This window comes from Anomaloglossus baeobatrachus, chromosome 2 (assembly GCF_048569485.1).
Source record: "Anomaloglossus baeobatrachus isolate aAnoBae1 chromosome 2, aAnoBae1.hap1, whole genome shotgun sequence".
Lineage (NCBI taxonomy): Eukaryota > Metazoa > Chordata > Amphibia > Anura > Aromobatidae > Anomaloglossus > Anomaloglossus baeobatrachus.
Genome location: NC_134354.1, coordinates 63913148 through 63939073, shown reverse-complemented (window position 1 = coordinate 63939073; position 25926 = coordinate 63913148). Strand labels below are relative to the sequence as shown.

The 25926-nt window shown below is 49.9% G+C and overlaps 1 protein-coding gene across 2 annotated transcripts in view; it reads left to right on the top strand.

Moving 5' to 3' along the window:
• USP25 (ubiquitin specific peptidase 25) overlaps window positions 1-25926 on the top strand; it is a 274636-nt gene that overhangs the window by 179959 nt on the left and 68751 nt on the right. The window contains exons 17-20 of one of the 2 annotated variants that reach the window (XM_075335071.1): window positions 15068-15268; window positions 18431-18570; window positions 19134-19247; window positions 24444-24539. In XM_075335071.1, the coding sequence (XP_075191186.1) occupies window positions 15068-15268; window positions 18431-18570; window positions 19134-19247; window positions 24444-24539 (551 nt within the window). The remainder of the gene's footprint in view (window positions 1-15067; window positions 15269-18430; window positions 18571-19133; window positions 19248-24443; window positions 24540-25926) is intronic. The other variant, XM_075335070.1, reaches the window with a different exon arrangement.

Here is a 25926-nt window from a genome sequence, read left to right as displayed (position 1 = left end):
GAGTGCTACGCAAGATCAGATCCGACTGCAGCCGCGTCATACTCGTCGCTCCAGACTGGCCGAGGAGGGCGTGGTATCCGGATCTGTGGCATCTCACGGTCGGCCAACCGTGGGCACTACCAGACCGACCAGACTTACTGTCCCAAGGGCTGTTTTTCCATCGGAATTCTGCGGCCCTCAACCTGACTGCGTGGCCATTGAGTCCTGGATCCTAGCGTCTTCAGGCTTATCCCAAAGGGTCGTTGCCACCATGAGACAGGCTAGGAAGCCCACGTCTGCTAAGATCTACCACAGAACGTGGAGGATATTCTTATCCTGGTGCTCTGCTCAGGGAGTGTCTCCCTGGCCATTTGCATTACCTACCCTTCTTTCTTTCCTGCAATCTGGGTTAGAAAAAGGTTTGTCGCTCGGCTCCCTTAAAGGACAAGTCTCGGCGCTATCCGTCTTTTTTCAGAAGCGTCTAGCACGACTTTCTAAGGTGCGCACGTTCCTACAGGGGGTTTGCCATATCGTTCCCCCGTACAAGCGGCCGTTAGATCCATGGGATCTGAACAGGGTACTAGTTGCCCTCCAGAAGCCGCCCTTCGAGCCTCTGAAGGAGGTTTCGCTTTCTAGACTATCACAGAAAGTGGCTTTTCTGGTAGCGATCACATCTCTTCGGAGAGTGTCTGAGCTAGCAGCGCTGTCTTCCAAGGCTCCCTTCCTGGTCTTCCACCAGGACAAGGTAGTGCTGCGCCCCATTCAGGAGTTTCTCCCGAAGGTGGTATCCTCTTTTCATCTTAATCAGGATATCTTTTTGCCTTCGTTTTGTCCTCATGCAGTTCATCGGTATGAGAAGGATTTACATTTGTTAGATCTGGTGAGAGCACTCAGAATCTACATTTCCCGCACAGCGCCCCTGCGCCGTGCGGATGCACTCTTTGTCCTTGTCGCTGGTAAGCGCAAAGGGTCGCAGGCTTCTAAGGCCACCCTGGCTCGATGGATCAAAGAACCAATTCTTGAAGCCTACCGTTCTGCGGGGCTTCAGGTTCCATCAGGGCTGAAGGCCCATTCTACCAGAGCCGTGGGTGCGTCCTGGGCATTGCGACACCAGGCTACGGCTCAACAGGTGTGCCAGGCAGCTACCTGGTCGAGTCTGCACACTTTCACCAAACATTATCAGGTGCATACCTATGCTTCGGCGGACGCCAGCCTAGGTAGAAGAGTCCTGCAGGCGGCAGTTGCCTCCCCGTAGGGGAGGGCTGTCTTTGCAGCTCTAACATGAGGTATTTCTTTACCCACCCAGGGACAGCTTTTGGACGTCCCAATCGTCTGGGTCTCCCAATAGAGCGCCGAAGAAGAAGGGAATTTTGTTACTTACCGTAAATTCCTTTTCTTCTAGCTCTTATTGGGAGACCCAGCACCCGCCCTGTTGTCCTTCGGGATTTTTGGTTTGTTTGCGGGTACACATGTTGTTCATGTTGAACGGTTTTCAGTTCTCCGATGTTACTCGGAGTGAATTTGTTTAAACCAGTTATTGGCTTTCCTCCTTCTTGCTTTTGCACTAAAACTGGTGAGCCAGTGATCCCACTGGGGGTGTATAGCCAGAAGGGGAGGGGCCTTACACTTTTTAGTGTAATTGCTTTGTGTGGCCTCCGGAGGCAGTGCTATACACCCGATCGTCTGGGTCTCCCAATAAGAGCTAGAAGAAAAGGAATTTACGGTAAGTAACAAAATTCCCTTCTTCGTCCCTCCGCCAAGTCCCAATTCATACCCAGCAAGCGTTAGTCAAGCTTCCGAGCGACAAACAGCTTTCTCTGCAGGCAGGGGTGCAATCCCTTCTTCGGAGTCAGTCACACCCCTTAAGGCGCCTCATGCACTTCCTGGGGAAGATGGTGGCAGCTATAGAGGCAGTCCCGTTCGCGCAATTCCATCTTCGGCCACTCCAATGGGACATTCTCCGCAAATGGGACAGGAGGTCGGCTTCCCTCGACAGGAACGTCTCTCTTTCCCTTGCAACCAAGACGTCACTTCAGTGGTGGCTCCTTCCCAATTCTCTATCGCAGGGAAAATCCTTCTTACCCCCAACCTGGGCTGTGGTTACCACGGACGCGAGCCTGTCAGGGTGGGGAACGGTTTTTCTCCACCACAGGGCTCAGGGAACCTGGACTCCGATAGTCATCCCTTCAGATCAATATTCTGGAGATAAGGGCAGTGTATCTAGCCCTATTGGCTTTTCATCGGTGGCTGGAGGGCAGGCAGATCCGTATCCAGTCGGACAACGCCACTGCCGTCGCATACATCAACCACCAAGGCGGCACTCGCAGTCGTCAAGCCTTCCAGGAAGTCCGACGTATTCTGCAGTGGGTGGAAGCCACAGCCTCCACCATCTCCGCAGTTCCCGGGCGTAGAAAACTGGGAAGCAGATTTTCTCAGTCGTCAGGGCATGGATGCGGGGGAATGGTCTCTGCACCCAGACGTGTTTCGAGAGATCTGTCGCCGCTGGGGAACGCCGGACGTCGATCTCATGGCGTCACGGCACAACAACAAAGTCCCGGCATTCATGGCACGGTCTCAGGATCACAGAGCTCTGGCGGCGGACGCGTTAGTTCAGGATTGGTCGCAGTTTCGACTGCCTTATGTGTTTCCTCCTCTGGCGATGCTGCCCAGAGTGTTACGCAAGATCAGGTCCGACTGCCGTCGCGCCATTCTCGTCGCTCCAGACTGGCCGAGGCGGTCGTGGTACCCGGATCTGTGGCATCTCACGGTGGGTCAACCGTGGGCGCTTCCAGACCGCCCAGACTTGCTGTCACAAGGCCCGTTTTTCCATCTGAATTCTGTGGCCCTCAACCTGACTGTGTGGCCATTGAGTCCTGGCTCCTAGCGTCTTCAGGGTTATCTCAGGATGTCATTGCCACCATGAGACAGGCCAGGAAGCCTACGTCCGCCAAGATCTATTATAGGTCTTGGCAAATCTTCCTATCCTTGTGCGCTAATAACGGTTTTACTCCATGGCCGTTTGCCTTACCCACTTTTCTTTCATTCCTTCAATCCGGAATGGACAAGGGTTTGTCACTTGGCTCTCTCAAGGGCCAAGTATCGGCGCTCTCCGTATTTTTTCAAAAGCGCCTAGCCAGGCTTCCGCAGGTCCGCATGTTCCTGCAGGGAGTTTGCCACATGGTCCCACCTTACAAGCGTCCGCTGGAACCCTGAGATCTTAACAGGGTGCTAACGGCTCTTCAGAAACCACCTTTCGAGCCGCTGCGGGATGTCTCTCTCACGTCTTTCGCAGAAGGTGGCCTTTCTAGTGGCAGTCACATCACTTCGGAGAGTGTCTGAGCTAGCAGCGCTGTCATGCAAAGCCCCCTTCCTGGTGTTTCACCAGGATAAGGTGGTTCTGCGTCCGGTCCCGGAATTTCTCCCTAAGGTGGTATCCCCCTTTCATCTAAATCAGGATATCTCCTTGCCTTCATTTTGCCCTAATCCAATTCACCAGTGTGAAAAGGATTTGCACTCTTTGGATCTGGTGAGAGCACTCCGGCTCTACGTGTCTCGCACAGCGCCCCTGCGCCGTTCAGATGCGCTCTTTGTCCTTGTCGCTGGCCAGCGAAAGGGTTCGCAGGCTTCCAAGTCAACCTTGGCTCGGTGGATCAAGGAACCGATTCTCGAAGCCTACCGTTCTTCCGGGCTTCCGCTTCCTTCAGGGCTGAAAGCCCATTCTACCAGAGCCGTAGGTGCGTCCTGGGCATTGCGGCATCGGGCTACAGCTCAGCAGGTGTGTCAGGCAGCTTCGTGGTCTAGTCTGCACACTTTCACGAAACACTATCAAGTGCATACCTATGCTTCGGCAGACGCCAGTCTAGGTAGGCGAGTCCTTCAGGCGGCGGTTGCCCACCTGTAAGAGGGGGCCGTTTTTTCGGCTCTCTTTTATTGAGGTATTCTTTTACCCACCCAGGGACTGCTCTTGGACGTCCCAATTGTCTGGGTCTCCCAATGGAGCGACAAAGAAGGGAATTTTGTTTACTTACCGTAAATTCCTTTTCTTCTAGCTCCTATTGGGAGACCCAGCACCCGCCCCTGTTCCCTTCGGGCTGGTTGTTCTTTTGTGTACACATGTTGTTCATGTTGAATTGTTCTTTTGGTTCATGGTCTTCAGTTCTCCGAACATCCTTCGGATTGCATTTACCCTAGACCAATTTATAAGTTTTCTCCTTCCTGCTTTTGCACCAAAACTGAGGAGCCCGTGATCCACGGGAGGGTGTATAGGCAGAGGGGAGGGGTTACACTTTTTAAAGGGTAATACTTTGTGTGGCCTCCGGAGGCAGAAGCTATACACCCAATTGTCTGGGTCTCCCAATAGGAGCTAGAAGAAAAGGAATTTACGGTAAGTAAACAAAATTCCCTTCTTTCCACGAACAAAGTACATTTTAATTAGTAGATTTTGGAATAATAGTGATGAGGGAGCACTAGCATACTCGGGTTCTCACTACTCATTAAGAGCCGTTGGATGCTTGAATGGGCGCAACTCGAGCACTCAAATATAATGGAAGTCAATGGGGGACTCACTTTTTTTTTTTTTTTTTTTTTTTTTCTGGGAAATCCTACAGAAAAATTCTTGAGTCCCCTATTGACTTCCATTATATTCGAGTGGTGCCCATCCAAGCATCCAACCGCTCGTGACAAGATCTGAGCATGGTAGGGCTCACTCACCACTAAGTTCCACAATTGGATGTGTAAAAAAAAAAAAATATATATATATATATATATATATATATGTATATATGTTCCTGTGCTGAGATAATCTTATATATGTGTCCCTCCTGTGTGCTGTGTAATGGCCGTATCTGACTGTACAGGGACATGGTCTGATCATATCACAGCTCCTGGGTGAGGGAAGAAGCAAGAGAGAGTATACAGACATTAAAGCACGGGATCATAGATGCTGCTTTCTGTGAAGTAAAAGAGACAGGGCAGTATGGGTTTGCAGCTATTCTCAGTAAGGTAGGACCTGTTTAGAAAAAAAAAATATAGGTAGGGAAATGTTTTACCTCACAGAAAGCCGCATCTGTGATCCCATGCTTTAATGTCTGTATACTCTTTTGTGTCCTCCCCTGCCCAGGAGCTGTGGTATGATCATGCCATGTCCCTGTACGGTCAGACACGGCCATTACACAGTTCACAGCAGGGACACATATATAATCATAATAATAAATCTTTATTTCTATAGCGCCAACATATTCCACAGCGCTTTATAATTCAGGAGGATCATATACAAACAACAGTTATAGAAAATACAATAATTAGAGTATGGAAAATAGACAACCCGCTCATGAGAGCTTACAATCTACAATGAGATGGGGGAGGGGGACAAGCTAAAAGTGCTTATTCACAATGACAATCCAGCCATCTCAAGGAAATGGGGGATAGATAATGGCTTCCTGGACCAGTCAGCCAGAGCCTTGAGATTCATTTTGGTGCCATGGAGTTTGTCGTGGGGTTATGTTCTGAGGAGTCGTGGAGGGACTATGAATTTAGTTTGGCTAGGGAGTGTGATAGGCCGCCCTAAAAAGATGCATTTTTAGGGAGCGTCTGAAGCTGAGTAACTTGTGATTCATCCTAACTTCTTGGGGTAGAGCGTTCCAGAGGATTGGTGCAGCTCGGGAGAAGTCTTGGATCCGGGAGTGGGAGGTTCGGATTAGTGCGGATGTTAGTCGAAAGTAATTTGCAGAGTGTAGAGAATGGGTGGGGGATAGACAGAGAGGAGGGTGGAGATGTAGGGGGGTGTGCCGCACTGTGGAGAGCTTTGTGGGTGAGAACAAGCAGTTCTATATAAGATTGTCTCCGCAAACATATTTTCTCTATCGTTTCATTGGGGGACACAGGACCATGGGTTATGCTGCTGTCACTAGGAGGCTGACACTAAGTCAACATAAAAAAGTTAGCTCCTCCCTAGCAGCATACACCCCGAGCCGGAGGCGGGCTCAGATCAGTTTTTAGCTTAGTGTCGTAGGAGGCTGATGTGGGCCGTCTCGGCCCCCCTCAGCCATGTATTTTTTTGCGCTTTTTTCTTTTATTTCGGCGCCGCTCATCACTCTCATACCTGTCGTCTTCTTCTCTGCAGGTATTCGCTTCACTCATTCTCCGCAGCCCCGTGGGTACCGCTCCCCAGGGTCGCAGGGGCTTGAGACGTCGGGGCCCTCTCCCCCGCCCGTCCCCGTGGTACCACTCCCGGGGGTGCGCGTGTGGGCAGGTTGTTTTGTGGGCACCCCTGATTCGCCCTGAGGTATCACCCCAAAGGGCGTACAGGGGAGTACAGCAGGGATGGATCCTCCGCAGCGTGTGTGATAGGGGGCTGTCTACCCCCATCATGATGTCCACTACCCTGCCTCAGCACGCTCTCCCCCGGAGCCTTCCTGGACGAGCAGCGCTGTTCACAGGCAGGGCAGGGAGCCCTGCCTGCACCGCATCCATCGCTGAGCCGATTGCAGGTAGGACCGACTTCCCTGCTCTTTCCCCCGGCCCTCTCCATAAATTTAGTCCCCGGTCTCGGCCTAGTCGCTCCTGCGTCCTAGCCACGCCCCCCTGCAGCGCTATTGGCCGCCGGTCGTCTCCCTCTGTACCTCCCACTGCTCTGCCTCCTGGCTGATGGTGGGGGCTGTAAATCCTCCTGGCTTTTTCGCGCCGGAATCCTGCTCCTCCCCCAGCCTCCTCCAGCGTCCCCTCTCCATTTTAGCCTGCCTCTGGTCCCCTGAGGCTGCAGCGCGCCGGCGTTCTGAGTTTTCTGGCCAGCTCATTCCTGGACTCCACTTCTGGACTGGTGGGCAGCACGCAGGACCTGGGTAAGCTCTGCTCCTAAGGAGTAGCCCTCACTAGGTAGCATTCTCTGAGTTTAGGGACGAGTTAACCCTCTCCTGTCTCCTTCCTAGCAGCCACCAGGGAGAGTACCTGTTTGCACCATGCCTAAGGCTAAGCCCACCCAATCCAAGCAGGCCCCCTTTGCACGATTTTTTGCATGCTCCTCCTGCAGCTCCAAATTTTCCCAGGGTCAGGACGCCCCACTATGCTCCGTCTGTTCCACAGACGCGCAGCCTCCGCAGAACTCCGCGGCCGACGTTTCTGATACCGCAGACGCCACAGCGCCATATGCTGCAGGGCCCTGCGTCCCGCCCCCCCCCGACTGGCTAGCGTCCCTGTCCCAGTCCGTAGATTCCCTCTCTGAGGCTTCTCGGACCATCGCGCAAGCTCTACGCGTGCTGCCGACGCTCGCCCAGATTCCCGCAGACTCGGCGCAATTGCCTCCGGAGAGGGTGAGCCCCGTTGCAGGGTCCTCATCTGCTGCTCAGAAACGGACCCGCCAGGTCTCGTCCTCAGACTCTTCCCAGGTTTCACCTTCATCCCCAGGTCCAGACCGTCAGTCCTCCAGGGAGGCTTCTGACTGCTCCGAGGATGATTCCGATGCGGTACCCCTGCAGGACTCAGAGCAGGCGGCCGATATCCGGCACATGGTAAATAGCCTGATAGAAGCCGTAAACCAGACCTTGAAGGTACAGGTGGACCCAGTCTCCTCCCAGAGCACCCAGATCTCCTTTAAGCGGGTGAAGCGGGCCCAGAACACATTCAGCGGACATCCAGAATTCGCTGAGTTACTGCGCAGCCACAGGCAACAGCCGGACAGGGTATTTACCAGCGGTAAGTCCATCGATTTGCATTATCCCTTTCCTGAGGGTCTTAGAAAGGATTGGGCAGGTTCCCCTGTGGTCGACCCCCCCAATCTCCTGCCTGTCTTCTCACACAGTCCTTCCACTCACTAACGGTACGTCTCTCAAAGACCCTACGGACCGTACTATTGACAGGTTGGCCCGTTCCGCCTTCGAGGCAGCGGGCTCATCCCTCTCTCCGACCTTCGCCTCGGTTTGGGTTGCGAAGGCCCTGATGTCCTGGGCGGACACGCTACGCTGCGGTCTCCGCGCCATTCCTGCCAATCCGGACCTGGTTCCCATCGCCTCGCAGATTTCCCTCGCGGGTGAGTACTTGCTCAATGCAGCCCTGGCGTCTGCAAGTTGCGCGACCCAGGCCGCCAGCAACAATGTGGCCATCCGTCAAGCCCTTTGGCTCCGGTCCTGGAACGCGGATGCGGCCTCTAAGAAGTCACTAACTTCTCTGCCCTTCCTAGGGGAGCGTCTCTTCGGAGATAGGCTGGACCAGCTGATCTCCGATGCAACGGGAGGAAAGAGTACATCTCTCCCCCAATTGCGTCCCAAGCGCTTCCAGAATCGGCGCTCCACCGCTCGTTTCCGGCCCTTTCGCAGCTTCAGCTCCAATCCCCAGCCGCGGAAAAGCCGCTCTCCTCCGAGAGACAGGAAGACCCCGTCATTCAAGACCAATCCCGCCTGGCGTTCACGCCCCCGCCAGTCCACGAGATCCTCTTCCGGTTACCGCCGTCGTTCATCCAAGTGACTCGCGGTCGGCGCGCAACAGCGCCAGACTTGTGGGAGGGCGTCTGTCTCGTTTTCAGCATGTGTGGATCCCCCTGACCGCCGATGCCTGGGTCAGAGAGATCATCACATCAGGCTACAAAATAGAATTCGAGGCAAAGCCACCGAGATGTTTTTTCCCATCTCGCCCTCCCGAGTCTACCGCGCGGGCTCGCGCGTTCTTTCACTCCATAGACTCCCTCCTCCGAACCGGAGTCGTGGTACCAGTCCCTCCCGGAGAGCGTTTCAAGGGGTTCTATTCCAACCTTTTCGTGGTCCCCAAAAAGGACGGCTCTGTCCGTCCCGTCCTCGACCTAAAGCTTCTGAACAGGTCGGTGAGACCTCGGCCGTTTCGAATGGAGTCACTCCGGTCCGTCATCGCGTCCATGGAGGTAGGCGAATTCCTGGCATCGCTGGATATTCAAGACGCCTATCTTCACGTCCCGATAGCCACCTCTCACCAACAGTTCCTCCGCTTTGCGATAGCGGAAGATCACTTCCAGTTCACGGCTCTTCCCTTCGGCCTCGCATCCGCACCCAGGGTCTTTACGAAGATCATGGCTGCTGCCATGTCCGTCCTGCATGCCAGGGGTGTCATGGTCATCCCGTACTTGGACGATATGTTGATAAAGGGCTCTTCCTTCGAGGACTGTCGTCTTGGGGTTCAGGTCACGATCGACACCCTTTCACGGTTAGGGTGGCTGATAAATCGGAAGAAGTCCTCTCTGATCCCGGCCCGTCGGATCACCTTTTTAGGCATGGTATTCGATACCATCCAAGGGCGAGTTTTCCTCACACAGGAGAAGATCTCCTCCCTACAACGAGGACTCCGCGCTCTCCGGCGTCAGCGCCAAGTGTCCATCAGGTTCGGCATGCGAGTCCTCGGTCGTATGGTGGCGGCGATGGAAGCGGTACCCTTTGCACAGTTCCATCTCCGACCCCTCCAGCTGGCCTTGCTGAAGAAGTGGGACAGATCTCCCTTTTCTCTGGACCGCAGGTTTCATCTTTCGCCGGAGACCCGCCACTCCCTCCGTTGGTGGCTCAATCAGCGCAACCTCGCATCAGGGAGGTCTTTCCTCCCGCTCCACTGGAAGATAGTGACCACCGACGCCAGTCTCCAGGGCTGGGGAGCAGGGTTTCGACATCACACAGCGCAGGGCCGATGGTCACCGAGAGAGAGTTGCCTCCAGATCAACATTTTGGAGATAAGAGCCATCCGGCTAGCCTTGCAGCAGTTTCGGCACCTCGTACAGGGTTGCCCGGTCAGGATCCAGTCGGACAATGCGACGGCGGTGGCGTACATCAACCACCAAGGCGGCACAAGAAGTGTCGGGGCGATGCGAGAAGTCAAGAAGATCTTGCACTGGGCCGAGTGTCATCACTCCCTGATCTCAGCGGTACACATCCCAGGCGTGGACAATTGGGCGGCGGACTTCCTCAGCAGGGAAGGCCTCGCCTCCGGAGAATGGTCCCTCAACCGGGAAGTCTTCAACCAGATCTGCGACAGATGGGGAGTTCCGGACGTGGACCTAATGGCCTCCCGGTTCAACCGTCAGGTTCCGCACTTTGTAGCACGGTGCCGCGACCGCTTGGCTTTAGGAGTCGACGCCCTCACCCTGTCATGGAGCCAGTTCAGTCTCCCGTACATCTTCCCTCCGCTCCCTCTAATTCCGAGGGTCCTCAAGAAGATCAAGGCGGAAGGGATACCGGTCATCCTAGTGGCTCCGGACTGGCCCAGGCGAGCATGGTTCGCGGAACTAACTCAGCTCCTCGCAGACGCTCCGTGGCGCCTTCCAGACCGTCCAGATCTCCTGCAGCAGGGGCCTCTCTTCCATCAGAACTCACAGGTCCTAAATTTGACGGCCTGGCCATTGAATCCTGGGTTCTAGCTAAGGCTGGTTTTTCCTCAAGAGTGATTCAGACAATGATTAGGGCCAGGAAGCCATCTTCATCAAAGATTTACCACCGCACGTGGAAGGTTTTCTTCAGGTGGTGTGAAGAGCAGAATATTTCTTCTCCTCTCACCTTCTCCCTTCCTTCCCTATTAGCATTCTTGCAGTCAGGCCTAGATGCGGGTCTCTCGCTCGCAACACTAAAGGGCCAGATATCGGCGTTATCAATCCTGTTTCAGAAGCCACTGGCCGCTCGTTCACAGGTTAAGACCTTCATCCAGGGAGTTGCCCACCTGGCACCGCCGTACCGGCGGCCTCTAGAACCGTGGGACCTTAATCTAGTCCTAGGGTCACTTCAGGGCTCCCCATTCGAGCCCTTGCGAGAATCTTCCCTTTCTCACCTGTCATGGAAGGTGGTGTTTCTTGTTGCCATCACTTCTATTCGCAGGACGTCTGGCAGCTCTCTTGTCGTTCCCCCTTTTTGATTTTTCACCAGGACAAAGCGGTTCTCCGGCCAGATCCCGCTTTTCTCCCAAAGGTGGTCTCCCCGTTCCATCTTAACGAGGAAATCGTCCTTCCGTCCTTCTGTCCTGGCCCCTCTCACAGCTTGGAGAGGTCCTTGCACACCCTGGACCTAGTGCGTGCACTTAGAATTTATGTCTCCAGAACCGCGCCGTTCCGTAAGTCAGATGGTCTGTTTGTTCTCCCTTCTGGTCCCAAGAAGGGTGAATCGGCATCCAAGGCCACAATTGCCAGATGGATCCGTTCCGCCATATCAGAGGCTTATCGGATTCGGGACAAGTCTCCGCCGCGGGGGGTGAAGGCGCACTCTACCCGCGCAGTGGGAGCCTCTTGGGCGATTAGGCATCAGGCGTCGGCCGACCAGGTCTGCAAGGCCGCCACCTGGTCTAGCCTGCACACCTTTACTAGGTTCTACCAGGTTCACACCCAAGCATCGGCAGATGCTATTTTTGGGAGAAAGGTCTTGCAGGCAGCAGTTGCACACCTGTAATAGGGTGGCAGCATTCAATTATAGTGCAAGCCCGCTGAGGGAGGTTGTTGTTTTTTCTTCCTCTGCGGGTTTTTCGGTATTCCCACCCAGGGACTGCTTTTGGACGTCCCATGGTCCTGTGTCCCCCAATGAAACGATAGAGAAAGTAGGATTTTTGTGTACTCACCGTAAAATCTCTTTCTCTGAGTCTTCATTGGGGGACACAGCACCCACCCTGCTTGGTTTTTTGGTTGATTCAATTGCATTTGCCGGCTATTTTTTCAGTGGTCTTATGTTCATAGACCTCTTGTTTGCACGGCTGCATTTTTAGTTACAACTTGTGTTTATGTATGGTGATTCTGGTACTCCTCCTACTGCTTGTGCACCAACTGATCTGAGCCCGCCTCCGGCTCGGGGTGTATGCTGCTAGGGAGGAGCTAACTTTTTTATGTTTACTTAGTGTCAGCCTCCTAGTGACAGCAGCATAACCCATGGTCCTGTGTCCCCCAATGAAGACTCAGAGAAAGAGATTTTACGGTGAGTACACAAAAATCCTACTTTCTTTAACACATCTAATTGTGAAACTTACTATTATTCCAAGATCTTTTGATTAAAATGTACTTTGTAGGACAACCCCGTTTAACCCCTTCACGACCATTTACGGATATATCAGTCATGGAGCCTGTCCCTTTAAGCCCCGCCCCTTGCCGCGGGCAGGCGGCGGCGGTCGGCACACATATCAGCTGTTTTCAACAGCTGACATGTGTGCCTGCTAGCCGTGGGTGGAATCGCTTCCACCCACGGCCATTAACCCCTTAAATCTTGCTGCCAAAGTCTGGCAGCAAGATCTATATGCGCGCGGCCATATTTTTTACTTACTGCCGCCCCCACCAGAAGTCACGTGCATGATCACGTGACTATTGGTGGTTGCCATTGTAGCACAGGGTCATGTGATGACGCCTGCAGCTATGATGTTTCACTTTCGTTTTCCCTCGACACGGAGCAGAGGGAAACAAAGTGACTGTATCTGCTGTTTACAGCTGTATTGCTGTGATCAGCAGATAGATAAGAGCGATCGGATTGCTGATCGCTATAGCCCCCTAGGGGGACTAGTAAAATAAAAAAAAGTTAAAAAAAAGTTTTAAAAAATTAACCCTAAAAGTTGAAATCACCCCCCTTTCCCCCCATTGAAAATGAAAGGGTTAAAAAATAAATAAATATACACATATTTGGTATCGCCGTGTTCAGAAATGCCCATTCTATCAAAATATAAAATCAATTAATCTGATTGGTAAACGGCGTAGTGGCAAAAAAATTCCAAACGCCAAAATTACGTTTTTTGGTCGCCGCAAGTTTTACGCAAAATGCAATAACAGGCGATCAAAACGTAGCATCTGCGCAAAAATGGTACCATTAGAAACGACAGCTCGAGACGCAAAAAAATAAGCTGTCACTGAGCCATAGATCCCAAAAAATAAGAACGCTACGTGTTTCGGAAAATGGCGCAAAACGTGCGCCACTTTTATTGGACAAACTTGTGAATTTTTTTAACCCCTTAGATACAAGTAAATCTATACATGTTTGGTGTCTACAAACTCGCACTGACCTGAGGCATCACATAGATACATCAGTTTTACCATATACTGAACACTGTGAATAAAACATCCCAAAAACTATTGTGCCATCACACTTTTTTTGCAATTTTTCCGCATTTGGAATTTTTTTGTTGTTTTCCAGTACACCATATGGTAAAACTTATGGTTTCATTTAAAAGTACAACTTGTCCCGCAAAAAACAGGCCCTCATATGGCAAGATTGACGGAATAATAAAGTTACGGCTCTCGGAAGAAGGGGAGCAAAAAACAAAAACTGAAAGTGCCCCGGGGCTGAAGGGGTTAAGGAAATTGCACTCTTGCTACAAGCATTTAGCAAAAATTCCACAAATGGTTCCAGATAGTGACATTTTATAATAGGTCTATAAGGCTTCATCACCAATTGATATATTTATTCATTTTTTGCTGGATAGATTCGCTGTCTTGCATGGTCATCTGTTCATCGGAAAAGTAAAGGAAACCTGTGATTACACCCAATAATAGAGCCTTTTGGAAGCAGATTAGCTCCCAGCAGTATAAAGGCTCCAACATGATTTGACCCCTTCTTAATATACTATGTCCATTATTCCACCCATTTTTTATCCCAGTCTTCCAAGAACTGCATTAAGGGTCTAAATGATGAGCAAGTTACTGCCAAACTCCGCTGTCAGCTGCTTATCATGGCCAAGAAGAATGCAGAAACCTTCTCCTCCCTGACATCACTGGCCCCCATCAGTGGAGCGATGGTAGACCATGCCACTCCTTTTATTTGCTACACCCAAACTAATAAATGGAGCAGCAGTGCGCATGATTGACATCGCTCCATCGAGGGGGATCCGAGTGGTCAGACTCAGAGTGATGGGGGAAGTTATTCCCTTTTCTATGGATAGGGAATAACCTCCACAATCCCCCTTTTAAGCGCGGACTTTTGGCTGTTTGAAATAATCAGGAAATGCATTTAAAGGGAACCTGTCACTAGATTTGGCCCCTATAAGCTGCGGCTACCACTAATGAGCTCTTATATACAGCATTTCAGAACCCTGTATATAAGAGCCCAGGCCGCGCTGGATAGCGTAAACACTTTTATAATACCTAGGGGGCAGTCCGCTCCGATGGGTGTCGCAGCTCTCCGGTCCGGCGCCTCCTCTCTGCTGCAATCTCCATCGTCCTTCTACCTAGCCAAGGCCGGCATTGCACTCCTGCGCAGGCGCACTGTGACCTGCACAGCTGGGGGCAGATCGGAGTACTGCGATGCACAGGTGCGAGTAAAGGTTAAACCCTAGGGATGATCGAATACCTCAAATATTCAGCTTCACGAATATCCAACTAATAGGTTGCCGCTATACGAATATTCGATGCGCAATGTAAGTGTATGGGAAGCCCGAATAGTTCCGAATAGTTGTTGCTCTGGTTTCCCAAAGACTTACATTGCGCATCGAATATTCGCGAATAGCGGCAACCTATTCGGCAAATATTCGCGAAGCCGAATATTTGAGGTATTCGATCATCCCTATTAAAGACCATCCGCGCATGGACACTACAATAGTTTGATCTGCCCTGGGCAATGCAGATCAAAGTGCTCCTGCTCAGAAGGCAGAGCACAATGGAGGCCTTGTGTGGAAGACATAGGACGCGTCATGCACACGGGTCTCAGAAAAAGGAGGACTGAGATCTCCGCAGAGAGGAGGCACCGCACCGGAACGCTCCCTAGGGGAGTATAATAGGTGTTTTTTTTACGTTACACAGAGCGGCCTGGGCTCTTATATACAGCATTCCAGAATACTGTATATATAAGAGCTCACTGGTGGTGGCCGCTGTGTATAGGGGACAAATCTGGTGACAGGTTCCCTTTTATTTTATCGTTTCCATTTACTGACTGCAGCAGGGATTGTAAAATTGGTGGAGACTTCAATCAAAAAGTGCATTAGGAAGTTTCAGAACTGTTCGTTTTAGTGGCGATGAAACCCATTTATTTTTTTAAGAGGTTCCTCTCTCCTGGCCCAGTTACATTAGGTTACTTTATGATTCCTGTTATCTTCACGAATACAAATATATCCTCACTACATGTGAAATCTTCCTGAATATGTGCCACTAGATATAATTCCATGGTTTGAATTCTTTTTCTTTTTGTTATTCTAGAGGAGTATGATAAGGAGACGGGCCAGGTCCTCGCTGGGATGGACACCTTACCCCCCGATTTAAAGGAATTTGTCAAGGAAGACAACAGGAGATTTGAAAAGGAACTTGAAGAATGGGACAAGGAGCAGCTCCGGAAAGCTGAGCAAGAGAAGATGCTGCTGACGCAGAAAACGCTGAAACCGACTCCGTCCGCAGTTCATGGTATATTAGTCGCAACTTTTTTTTTTTGTTGGTGTGACTTTATTTTGTAATTACAAACGTTCCTATAAGACTCCTCTCACCTCACTCCACCCACCGTGTCACAAATCCTTTCAGATTTGTGACGTGGTGGCGCTGCTTAGTCAGTGTCTGCTGCTGTGTGTGTACTGTACAGGTTAGGCTCCTCTCACATCAGCGGTATTTTGCCGCAAAACTGGATCCGTCGCCTAACTCGTTTCAGTTCAATTAATGTCCTATGGAATCACGGCAAGATGTGGTGACACACTGTTGTGTGCATCATACACAACCGCATGTGACTGCATCTTGCCGCGATTCCATAGGAAATGAATTGAACTGAAACGCGTTTGTGACGGATCCAGTTTTGCGGCAAAATACCGCTGATGTGAGCGGAGCCTAACCTGTACAATATACACACAGCAGCAGACACTGACTAAGCAGCACCACCGCGTCACAAATCTGAAAGCCGTTTGCCTGACGTTACCCTTAGGCTTTGTTCACATGCAGTATTTTTGTAGCATGTTATTTTTTTTCTTTGCTATTTAAAGTACCAGCAAAAGCTGAAAGATTTCAGAAATCCCAAGCACTTGCTTTTTTATTTTTTTTGCTTTTTCTTCTTTACTAGATTGAATTGGCAAACTGCAGCATCTTTGACATCTGCGCCATGTCAATTCTTTCAGTGTTTTTGCAGCTCTTTTTCACCCATAAAAAGCAATGAGAAAGTGATAAAATGTTGCACACGTGTTTGTGGCATTTTTGGTAAATCTATTTTTATTAAACATGTGCAAGCACTACATTCACGTGTAGTCTGCACCCACAAAAGGCTGCAAAATCATGCAACGAAAGGGCCAAAGAGACAAGCGGCAGGAAAATAGCTGCGCTTGAACATAGCATTATGTGCATTTAGCAATAGAGAGAAAAAAGATTGTGCCAACAAAGAAGATCACAACAAATAACTTTATTAAAGTGTCAATCTAAACTCAAACAACAATAAAAACTCTTAAACTCATTAAAATAGAAGCACCCTGGGATGTGCACATAATAAGGTACATACATAATCCAAGAGCACAAACACTAAGAATGTACAATATATGGATAACCGTTGGCAGAATGATAAAGGAGGCAAAAAATACTAACCTTTATAACATCTGCTGGTTTTGCCATGAAGGAGGACAAGCTGTGCTAATAAGGCATGATCCATAAGGCTAGTTTCACACTTGCGTTGAACGGTATCCATTGCATTGCGTTGTGTGACGGATGCAACGGATGTGTTGCAAATAGTGGCACAACGGATGCAACGGATGCTGCAAAACAACGCAATCCGTTTTGTGTTTTTCACAGTTTCACCGTCGGCAGACTATTGTGAACGATCAGCTGATCGCTAACAGTAGCCGGCCGCCGGGTGATCAGCCGATCACTCACAGTAGCCGGCCGCCGGGTGATCAGCTGATCGTTCGGTCGCCGGCAATGTGTGCAGGGGGCGGGAGCAGGGGGCGGAGTGCGAAGTGGGTGGAGCCGAGCGGGGCCATGGCTGAGGACGTCAGTGCCGCGGGGACTGCATTACTGGGGGACAGGTGAGTGTGTGTGTGTGTGTGTGTGTATACATACGGAGTGCGGGAGGGGGCGGATCCGAGCGGGGAAGTGTCGGGCTCCCGGCACGCGTAACCAGGGTTCCTTGGTTACCCGATGTGTACCCTGGTTACGGGTGGAGGGAGCCAGAGAGAGCATGCGCAGTGAAATCCAAAGGATTCCGCTGCTCAAAAAAACGTTACATGCTGCGTTCCTTCCGCCCGACGCAGCGTCAAAATAACGACGCTGCGTCGTCCGGCGGATGCAACGCTGACACTTGCGTTACAGTGCGTCATCCATACAAGTCTATGGAGAATAGCGCAGTGCATTAACGGACTGCGCTATTCTCCATAGTGACGGACTGCGCTGAACGCAAGTGTGAAAGTAGCCTAAGGAAAATATTCCTATGATCTGATCGTAAATAAATAACCAAGTATAGAGTACTTATCCTAAGGCTATGTGCTCACGGGACAATGTACCCGCGGAATTTGCCGCGGAAAACCTGCAGATTTATCTGGATTTTCTAGATAAATCCGCAGGCTTTAGCAAGTACAGACACTCCCCATGTTATCCTATGGGACATGAGTAGTGCTGTGTCAATGCTGCAGAATGTGCGGCTGTGGAATATGCTGCGGATGTCCCGCAGCCGCTCGTAACTGCATGTCAATTATTCCTGTGGAATTCCGGCCTCTACACTATGGAAATAGAGGCCGGGACTTCTGCAGGTAAGGCCGGTTTCACACATCCGGCTTTTCGCCGGTTTGCCGGATTTGGCGCACGCCAGTACAGTGTATATAGTGCAGTGGCAGCACTGCAACTTCCGGGTCACATGCTCCAGTCACATGACAGCATGTGACCGGCGCTTGCCGCGCTGCCATTGTACTGTATACACTGTACTGGCATGCGCCGAATCCAGAAAACCGGCGAAAAGATGGATGTGTGAAATCGGCCTAAGTCGCATAAATCTCTGAAGGTTTTCCGCAGATATTTCGCTGGAATCCCGCAGCTATGTATAGCTGCGTATTCCGGGGAGCTGCTGCGGGAAACCTGCGGATATATCTGCAGGTACATTTTCCCGTTGGCTGTGTTCAAGATAGTCATGTGCTAAAATGGAAAAGGTTAGCCTGTCCTCTGCAGCGCGCCGCCCGGGTCAGACTGAGCCAGCAGCTCATGAGCTCTCAATTGTCATCTTAATATTAGGATTATGCACCGATTCTGATGTGTTTTTTCATAGTAAGTACACCAGTCTAATCAAGACTAAGTAATTTATTTAGTAATGTATACAGTTTGTATTGTGACCAATCCACTGTAAGAGATTTCCTGGCAATAAGCATGTCACAGAGGGGGGGGGGGCACCTTGCCATCATTCGGGGAACCCGCAAACAAGTGATCAATTTCCTTGCACTGCCTCCACTGGGAAAATGAAGCATTACTTGGGGCCCATTAAAATCCACAGATCATCCCTAAAATGCAAAATGTACTGGGCTGTTCAGACTAGTTGATGGAGGTCTCAGTTGTCACCAGGACAACATTGTTTTAGCCACGTACCATTCATGTTATATTTGTACCTCTACCCAGCCCCAGTGAAAGATCCGGAGTACATGGAGCAACCCACGAGAGCCGAGCAGACCACGGAGATAAAAGAAGAAACCACTAGTGCAATCACCCAGGCCGTCACTGAGTCTGAAGACAAAGGTCCGGAGGCCGTCCTGCAAATGGTTAGAGGAGCATTCATCGTTTTTCTTTTACTTCTGTGTTTCCTTGTAATCCTCTGACGTCACTGCTCACGAGCTGCCAGTACGGGCCGGCTTCTCCTGACCAGCCCAAGCAATGTCCCTTCACAATCTATGGACGGGTCTAAGTTGTAGAACAGTAGACTGATACTTCTCGATTATTATATGCATCTATTTCTGAAAGGGATTTAATAATAAGGTCAGAGAGAAATATAATATTGGACCATATTCATGTAAAGAATTGTCTGATTGCAGATTTAGTAACTTATTTGGAATAATTTAGTTGGCAATTGACATTAGTGAAACAGAGGCTTGTCCCCGGGCTGTGTTTGGAATTACAGATTAGTTAAATTAAATGAAATAATGCTACTGAGCTGTAATACCAGACACAGCCTGTGGTTAAAGGTGGCACTGTTTCTGGAAAAAAAAATCTCCAACCTATTTTAATGGCAATATATGTGTATCAATCTGTGCACAATGGGAAGGGGTTTACTCTTAACGTGTCTAATGTAGCTAACTATGTATTCCCGTCATCTCTTTCTCTGCAGCCCCCTGATAACACCCCAGTCTCAGCAGCTCCTAGCCAGCGAGTTGTGGAGGTGGCGATCCCTCACATAGGCACTTTTGTTATTGAGTCAGAGGAGGGGGGTTATGACGATGAGGTACCATTTTTTTTTTTTTTTAATTATTATTTTGGCTGCTGGGTGCCCCTTTGTGCCATCTCTCCCCTCCCCCTGGTGCTTTTTTGTTTCGCTGCCTGACTCACTATTCCACTGTGGCATGCCAACCAAATCTCAACTAATATGGCACCAGCGTTTGCAAATCATCAGGCATTGCTCATACGGGTGCTAAGGATAAGTCTGTGTGCATGCATCATGCCGAAAACTGACACTGGGTTCTGCTTGGGGCTGATTATTAACACTTTCTCCTTTATAATTAGTTTTTGGTGCTATTGTTACTACTTTACACAAGAGAATACCAGTGCAATAACCAGTTTGTGACTTCAACATGTAATAAATCTTTCATTCTACGTTTTTGGGGTCCAGACCGTTTGTATCTGCCACAAAAGGACTTCAGAGGATGTATAACATTATATATGTACATTCTCTAGGGTCCTGTCATTATTAACATTGATTGTTACCACCTTACACAAGATAATACCAGTGCAATAACCAGTTTGTGTCTTCATCTTTATAATTATTGACTATAGCTATTTGGGGTCCAGACCTTTGGTATCTGCCACAAAAGCAGGGCTTCAGAGGCATGCGTAGCATTATATATCTACATCCTCCAGTGTCCTGTCGTTATTACCATTGGGTATTTCAAGAAAAGGCCCTGGACATCTAGAAAATAGGGACGGCTACAAGTTTTGTCTGACTTATGTAGGGTTGTTCTTGGTTTGTCTGTATATAAAGGATATAAAGTATGTGAAGTGATTCTTCAGCGTGGGCGACCACTCTGCTATATTCAAAGACATGAGCAGGGCATTTGGGTGGCAAGAACTCGTGAAAATCTATTAATATAAGGGTTTGCTGTGTGAGGGAGGGAATAGATAACTCCAAAAAAAGGTAATTGCTGTCATGTATTATGGTAAACTTGGTGGGTGAAGGATGGAAGAGCGCTGTTTGGAAAACCCTGTTTCGGGCATCAAGATTGGTTATTTGGATCCTGCACCAACCTGTTTAGTTGATGTTTTTTGGGTGGACATTGATTGTCAGTGATGAGATTAAAAACCCAAAGTCCGAAGCTTCTCTTCCCCACTGTCCCCTTGAATGGGGATTAAATAGATTGTCCACTATTTTTACATTGATAGGATATCGATGTCAGATCAGATCTGAATAGGAGGCGAGTGTGCAGTACCCGGCTACGGCCACTATCAGAAGGCAGAGCAGCTCCGGAACTGAGCATTTTTGGCCACCGCCGGCACCAAGATCAGTAGATTGGTGGGGCTGCGGAGTGTCAGACCCCAGCTGATCTGACATTGTTGACCAATTAATGTAAAAGCAGTGGACAACCTCTTTAACACAACTTACATATCAACCACTAGAGCATTAATGGTATACGGTAGATGGTGACTTGGTAGCACAATATGTGGGAAATTTATCATTCCCTCTACTCCAGTTTTCTGGCATCACACAGTTGCAAAAAGTGATTTTGTGCTGGTATTTGCACATTTCCTGAAGACAAATTTACTATGTTCCTCAATACCGGATCATAGATTTCCTAGTTAACCATTTCTGGTGCCCTGACGGCCCATAGATGCACCGCATTTATTAAAACCTTTGAATAAATTTAGGTGGATCTACCTCCAGTGGGCTCTTGGTCTAAGGCTGTGTGCACACAGTGCGTTTTTATCACTTTTTTTGTGCAGATTTGTCACAAAACTGCAAGCAAATCCTTACGCCTGCAAAGTCAATGAGTAACCTGAAGTGTAGTGAACATGTTGACGTTTTTTTTTTTCCTTGCTAATATAGTGCAGAAAATAAACTGCATCATGTCCATTCTTTCAGTGTGCTTTTTTTTACCATTTTAAAGCAAAGTAAAATGCATGCAAAAAATGGTGCAGAACGCTCCGCAACCAAATACTCAACGGGTGCACATAGCCAAAAAATACTGTATAAAAAAATCAGTCTTGATAAATCCCCCCATTACAATAATAATTATAATAATTAATAATTACCCCATGATTGAATAATATAGTGCTGTCATTCCACGTTTTATTTAAGAATCGGGTTCGCCCTATATTTTACATTAGTATTTGTACGTTTTTGTGTAAAGTTTTTTTTCACCTTTCGTGATAGCTGTGGCTGCTTGCTTCTGTTATCGCCTGGTATAGATAGTCATCTCTTATAGGGCATGTTCACACAGCGTGTTTTTTTTATTTTATGATCTCAGTTTATTACATTAAACCACAATTTTGCCAATCCGTCATACAGTAGGTGCCACATTTGTGGATGACATGTCCCTTTCTCTAAGTATTGGAGGAATAGCGCTGAATGCTCTGAATTTAAGACCCTTCATTGCAAATGTGAACATAGCCTTCCTCCATTAAATACCAACAAATAACTTATTATTGTCAAGAACACTTGGTGATTGCGATGGGATGAACCGTGTCCTGATTATGCAGTAGTCTCTCGTGGTGAAGCCATTGGTTCTGCAGTGAACAAGAGATTCATAAATGGCAAAGACCGAATTTATAGCATATAGCAGCAAATAAAACATGGAAGGTTCGGTCTTAACGATTTCTCAATGCACATGTAAAGAAAAATAAATATTCCATAGAACAACTTTGTTTGGAATGGAAGTGTAGTTTATGCGGAAAAAAAAAATGGTGCTCCCCTACTGGGGTTCTGCTGGAGACCATACAACCCAAGGTGCCTTGAGATGAGTAAGTGTAGTGTTAGACCACCTCCTTCCAAATACTCCCAGGGATCGGGATTCAATTGTGACGCAAAATATGGAAAAGAATCGGTTCCTTGTTATCAGCGCAATCGCCAAAAATGCCTAGATATAGTGGCTGTGGGAAGGATTTATAGCCTTAAAGGGAATCTGTCGCCAGGATTTTCCCTCATGAGTTGCGGCCACCACCAGTGAGCTCTTATATATACTGTTCCAGAATACTGTATATAAGAGCCCAGGCCTCTCTGTAGAATGTAAAAGAACACCTTCATAATACTCAAATTGCAGTCCGGGATGATAGGTGTCGCTGCTCTCGATCCGGCTCCTCCATCTTGTGGGATCGCCGTCCTCCTGCCCATTCACACAGAGGCCTCCATTGCAGTCTTGCGCAGGCGCACTTTGATCTGCCCGGCTGAGGGCAGATCAAAGTACTGTAGTGCACAGGGGCGGTCTTTGACCTTTCCTCGTGCCTTCACGTTACAATACTTTGATTTGGTAGATCAAAGTGCGCCTGCGCAGGAATGCAATGGAGACCTGTCTGTGAATGACACCGGACGCGTCATGCACATGGGGCGGGGCAAGAGGACGGCGATCCAACAAGATGGATGAAGCACCAGACAGAGACCAGCGACGCCCATGACCTGACCGCTCCCTTGGTGAGTATTATAAAGGTGTATTTTACAATATACAGCTCGGCCTTGGCTCTTATATATAGTATTCTGGAATGCTGTATATAAGGGCTCACGGGTGGTGACTGCAGCTCATAAGGGGAAAACCTGGTGACAGGTTCTCTTTAATAAGGGCTTCACATTACAAAGCGTTTTGGAGTCAGTCTCCTTCATTGGGTAAATCGTGCTGTATTTTACCTGACTATTGAGATGGTTGGCTTCTAAAATGCTTTGTCATTAGAAGCATATAAAAGGGGCTCGAACAGATTGGCACAATGGGGAGCTTTGATTCCTGATGGGGGAACTCTTATCCCCATTATAAAATGGAGCTACAGGTCAAGCACCCGACCACCGCTCCATTCATGGGACTGCTGGTAAAAGCCAAGTGCAGAGCTCTGCTTCATAGAGAATCAGTGAAGCTGTGGAGCCGATCCGTGCGGGTCCCAGTGGTCCAAAGCCCATAGGATAAGTGATGCCTGGAGAACCCCTTTAATAAAATTTAATAAAGATTAAATTTAATCTGAAACCATCCGTTGGCCTCTATCCATTTCCGAGGTGTGCACCGATCTGAGGAACCTCTCCTTTTGCACATCTTTTGTCACATACTCTGTTTTGCGGTCCAGGATTTTCAGGTCGTAGACATGACTATGATCGGCCTGATTGTGACTGACCAATTTTCTTTCAGCTCTCATGAACGATCCAACTATCAACATACCAAACTAAGCTGTCAGATTTTTCTAGGGGCCCTCACCGCCCTTTTTGGCTGACTTTGTCAGCTAAATACCATGTCTTTTTGGAAACATGGAAACACTCGGTGATGAGTTAACATTAGTATATTACCAGTTTTACGGCTGAATGGAGCTCCTATAAGTTAGCATAAAAGTATAGGCCTCTATTTAAAGAGGTTGTCTACTACTTTTATATTGATGGCCTATCTTTAGGATAGGTCATCAATGTCTGCTCAGCCGGGGTCAGACACCTGCAACCCCGGCTTGGTGGCGGCCAGGTACTGCACAGCCGCCGCCCATTCAGATCAATAAGAGGTGGATGTGCAGTACCCGGCCCTGGCCACTATGAGAAGACTGAGCTGCTAGAGCTGTGCGCTTCTTGCTGCCACTGCCGCCACAGAGCACAGCTGATCAGCGGGGTATCAGAACATGGCCGATCACACATTGATGACCTATCCTAAGGATAGGCCATCAATGTAAAAGTAGTGGACAACCCCTTTAATCCTCACATCTCCGTATTCTAGCATTGTCTAGCGGGGTCTGTGCCCTAATTTGGTGCTTGTAGTGTTTTTGCTGTGGTAAATTTTTTTGGGGAAAAAAATTACTGTAGATTTATGAAACTTTATTTGTGGTCTACAGCAACCAATCATAGCGCAGCTTTAATTTCCTACTCTACTGAAAAACTAGAGCTGTGCTTTAGTTGCTATGGGCAACAGACTTTTTTTTTTTTTGCCTTTTTTCATAAATCTGCCCCATCCACACTAGATATTGTCACAGTGCTGTATGAGAGGGGTGCCTAGGCCTCGCCTTCCTGGATGGTCATGTCCTCCGTTTCTCTGGTTAATGCTCTGAGGATCTTGTGGTGCATGTGTCTGCTGCTGCGGCTGCCGGCGATGTTTCCCCCCACTCATTCATCTCCTCCATTAACATAGTCTGGTGTACTGCAAGCAATCCATCACCCATAGATGCATGCGACCGCCCGCTTCTCCGTGTTTTATTTCTGCATGCTTTATTATCTATTTCACTAATATATGATGAATAAAACTTGAATCCTCTGTGGCAGGTCATGATGACCCCAAACATGCAAGGCATTATCATGGCCATAGGTAAATCCAGGAATGTGTATGACAGGTGTGGGCCCGAGGCGGGGTTCTTTAAGGTACTGACTAAAATCATGTTCTCATTTGCCGCCGGCTTCCTATTTGTGGTTTCATGAATATTCATGTTGCATTTTCTGCTTTTACAGTCATAGTAAAATGTGTATTTTGTGTTTTATCAGTTACATATCACATTATCAGAGAATCTGGAAAGCCACTAAATGTAGCCTGAGATACATTAATCTGCATCAGCCCAGAGCTAATGGACTGTGTAATGTGAGACACTTGTTGCTAGGGATGATCTGCCCGGCAACCTTCATAAGACTAGTTGTTAGTGTATACAACTAGGCTATCAGACAGGAATTGGACTGATCAACTGGGTCGGCAGGGTGGGGAGGACTGGTCGTCTGGGTCGGCAGGGTGGGGGAGGACTGGTCGTCTGGGTCGGCAGGGTGGGGGAGGACTGGTCGTCTGGGTCGGCAGAGTGGGGGAGGACTGGTCGTCTGGGTCGACAGGGGGGGGAGGACTGGTCGTCTGGGTCGACAGGGTGGGGAGGACTGGTCGGCAGGGGGGGAGGACTGGTCGTCGGGGTCGGCAGGGTGGGGAGGACCGGTCGTCTGGGTCGGCAGGGTGGGGGACTACTGGTTGTCTGGGTCGGCAGGGTGGGGGACTACTGGTCGTCTGGGTCGACAGGGTGGGGAGGACTGGTCGGCAGGGGGGGGAGGACTGGTCGTCTGGGTCGGCAGGGTGGGGAGGACTGGTCGTCTGGGTCGGCAGGGTGGGGAGGACTGGTCGTCTGGGTCGGCAGGGTGGGGAGGACTGGTCGTCTGGGTCGGCAGGGTGGGGAGGACTGGTCGTCTGGGTCGGCAGGGTGGGGAGGACTGGTCGTCTGGGTCGGCAGGGTGGGGAGGACTGGTCGTCTGGGTCGGCAGGGTGGGGAGGACCGGTCGTCTGGGTCGGCAGGGTGGGGGAGGACCGGTCGGCAGGGTGGGGGACTACTGGTCGTCTGGGTCGACAGGGTGGGGAGGACTGGTCGGCAGGGGGGGGAGGACTGGTCGTCTGGGTCGGCAGGGTGGGGAGGACGGGTCGGCAGAGTGGGGGGACTGGTCGTCTGGGTCGGCAGGGTGGGGGAGGACTGGTCGTCTGGGTCGGCAGGGTGGGGGAGGACTGGTCGTCTGGGTCGGTAGGCTAGGGGAGGACTGGTCGTCTGGGTCGGCAGGGTGGGGGAGGACTGGTCGTCTGGGTCGGCAGGGTGGGGGAGGACTGGTCGTCTGGGTCGGCAGGGTGGGGGAGGACTGGTCGTCTGGGTCGGCAGGGTGGGGGAGGACTGGTCGTCTGGGTCGGCAGGGTGGGGGAGGACTGGTCGTCTGGGTCGGCAGGGTGGGGGAGGACTGGTCGTCTGGGTCGGCAGGGTGGGGAGGACTGGTCGGCAGTGTTGTGAGGACTGGT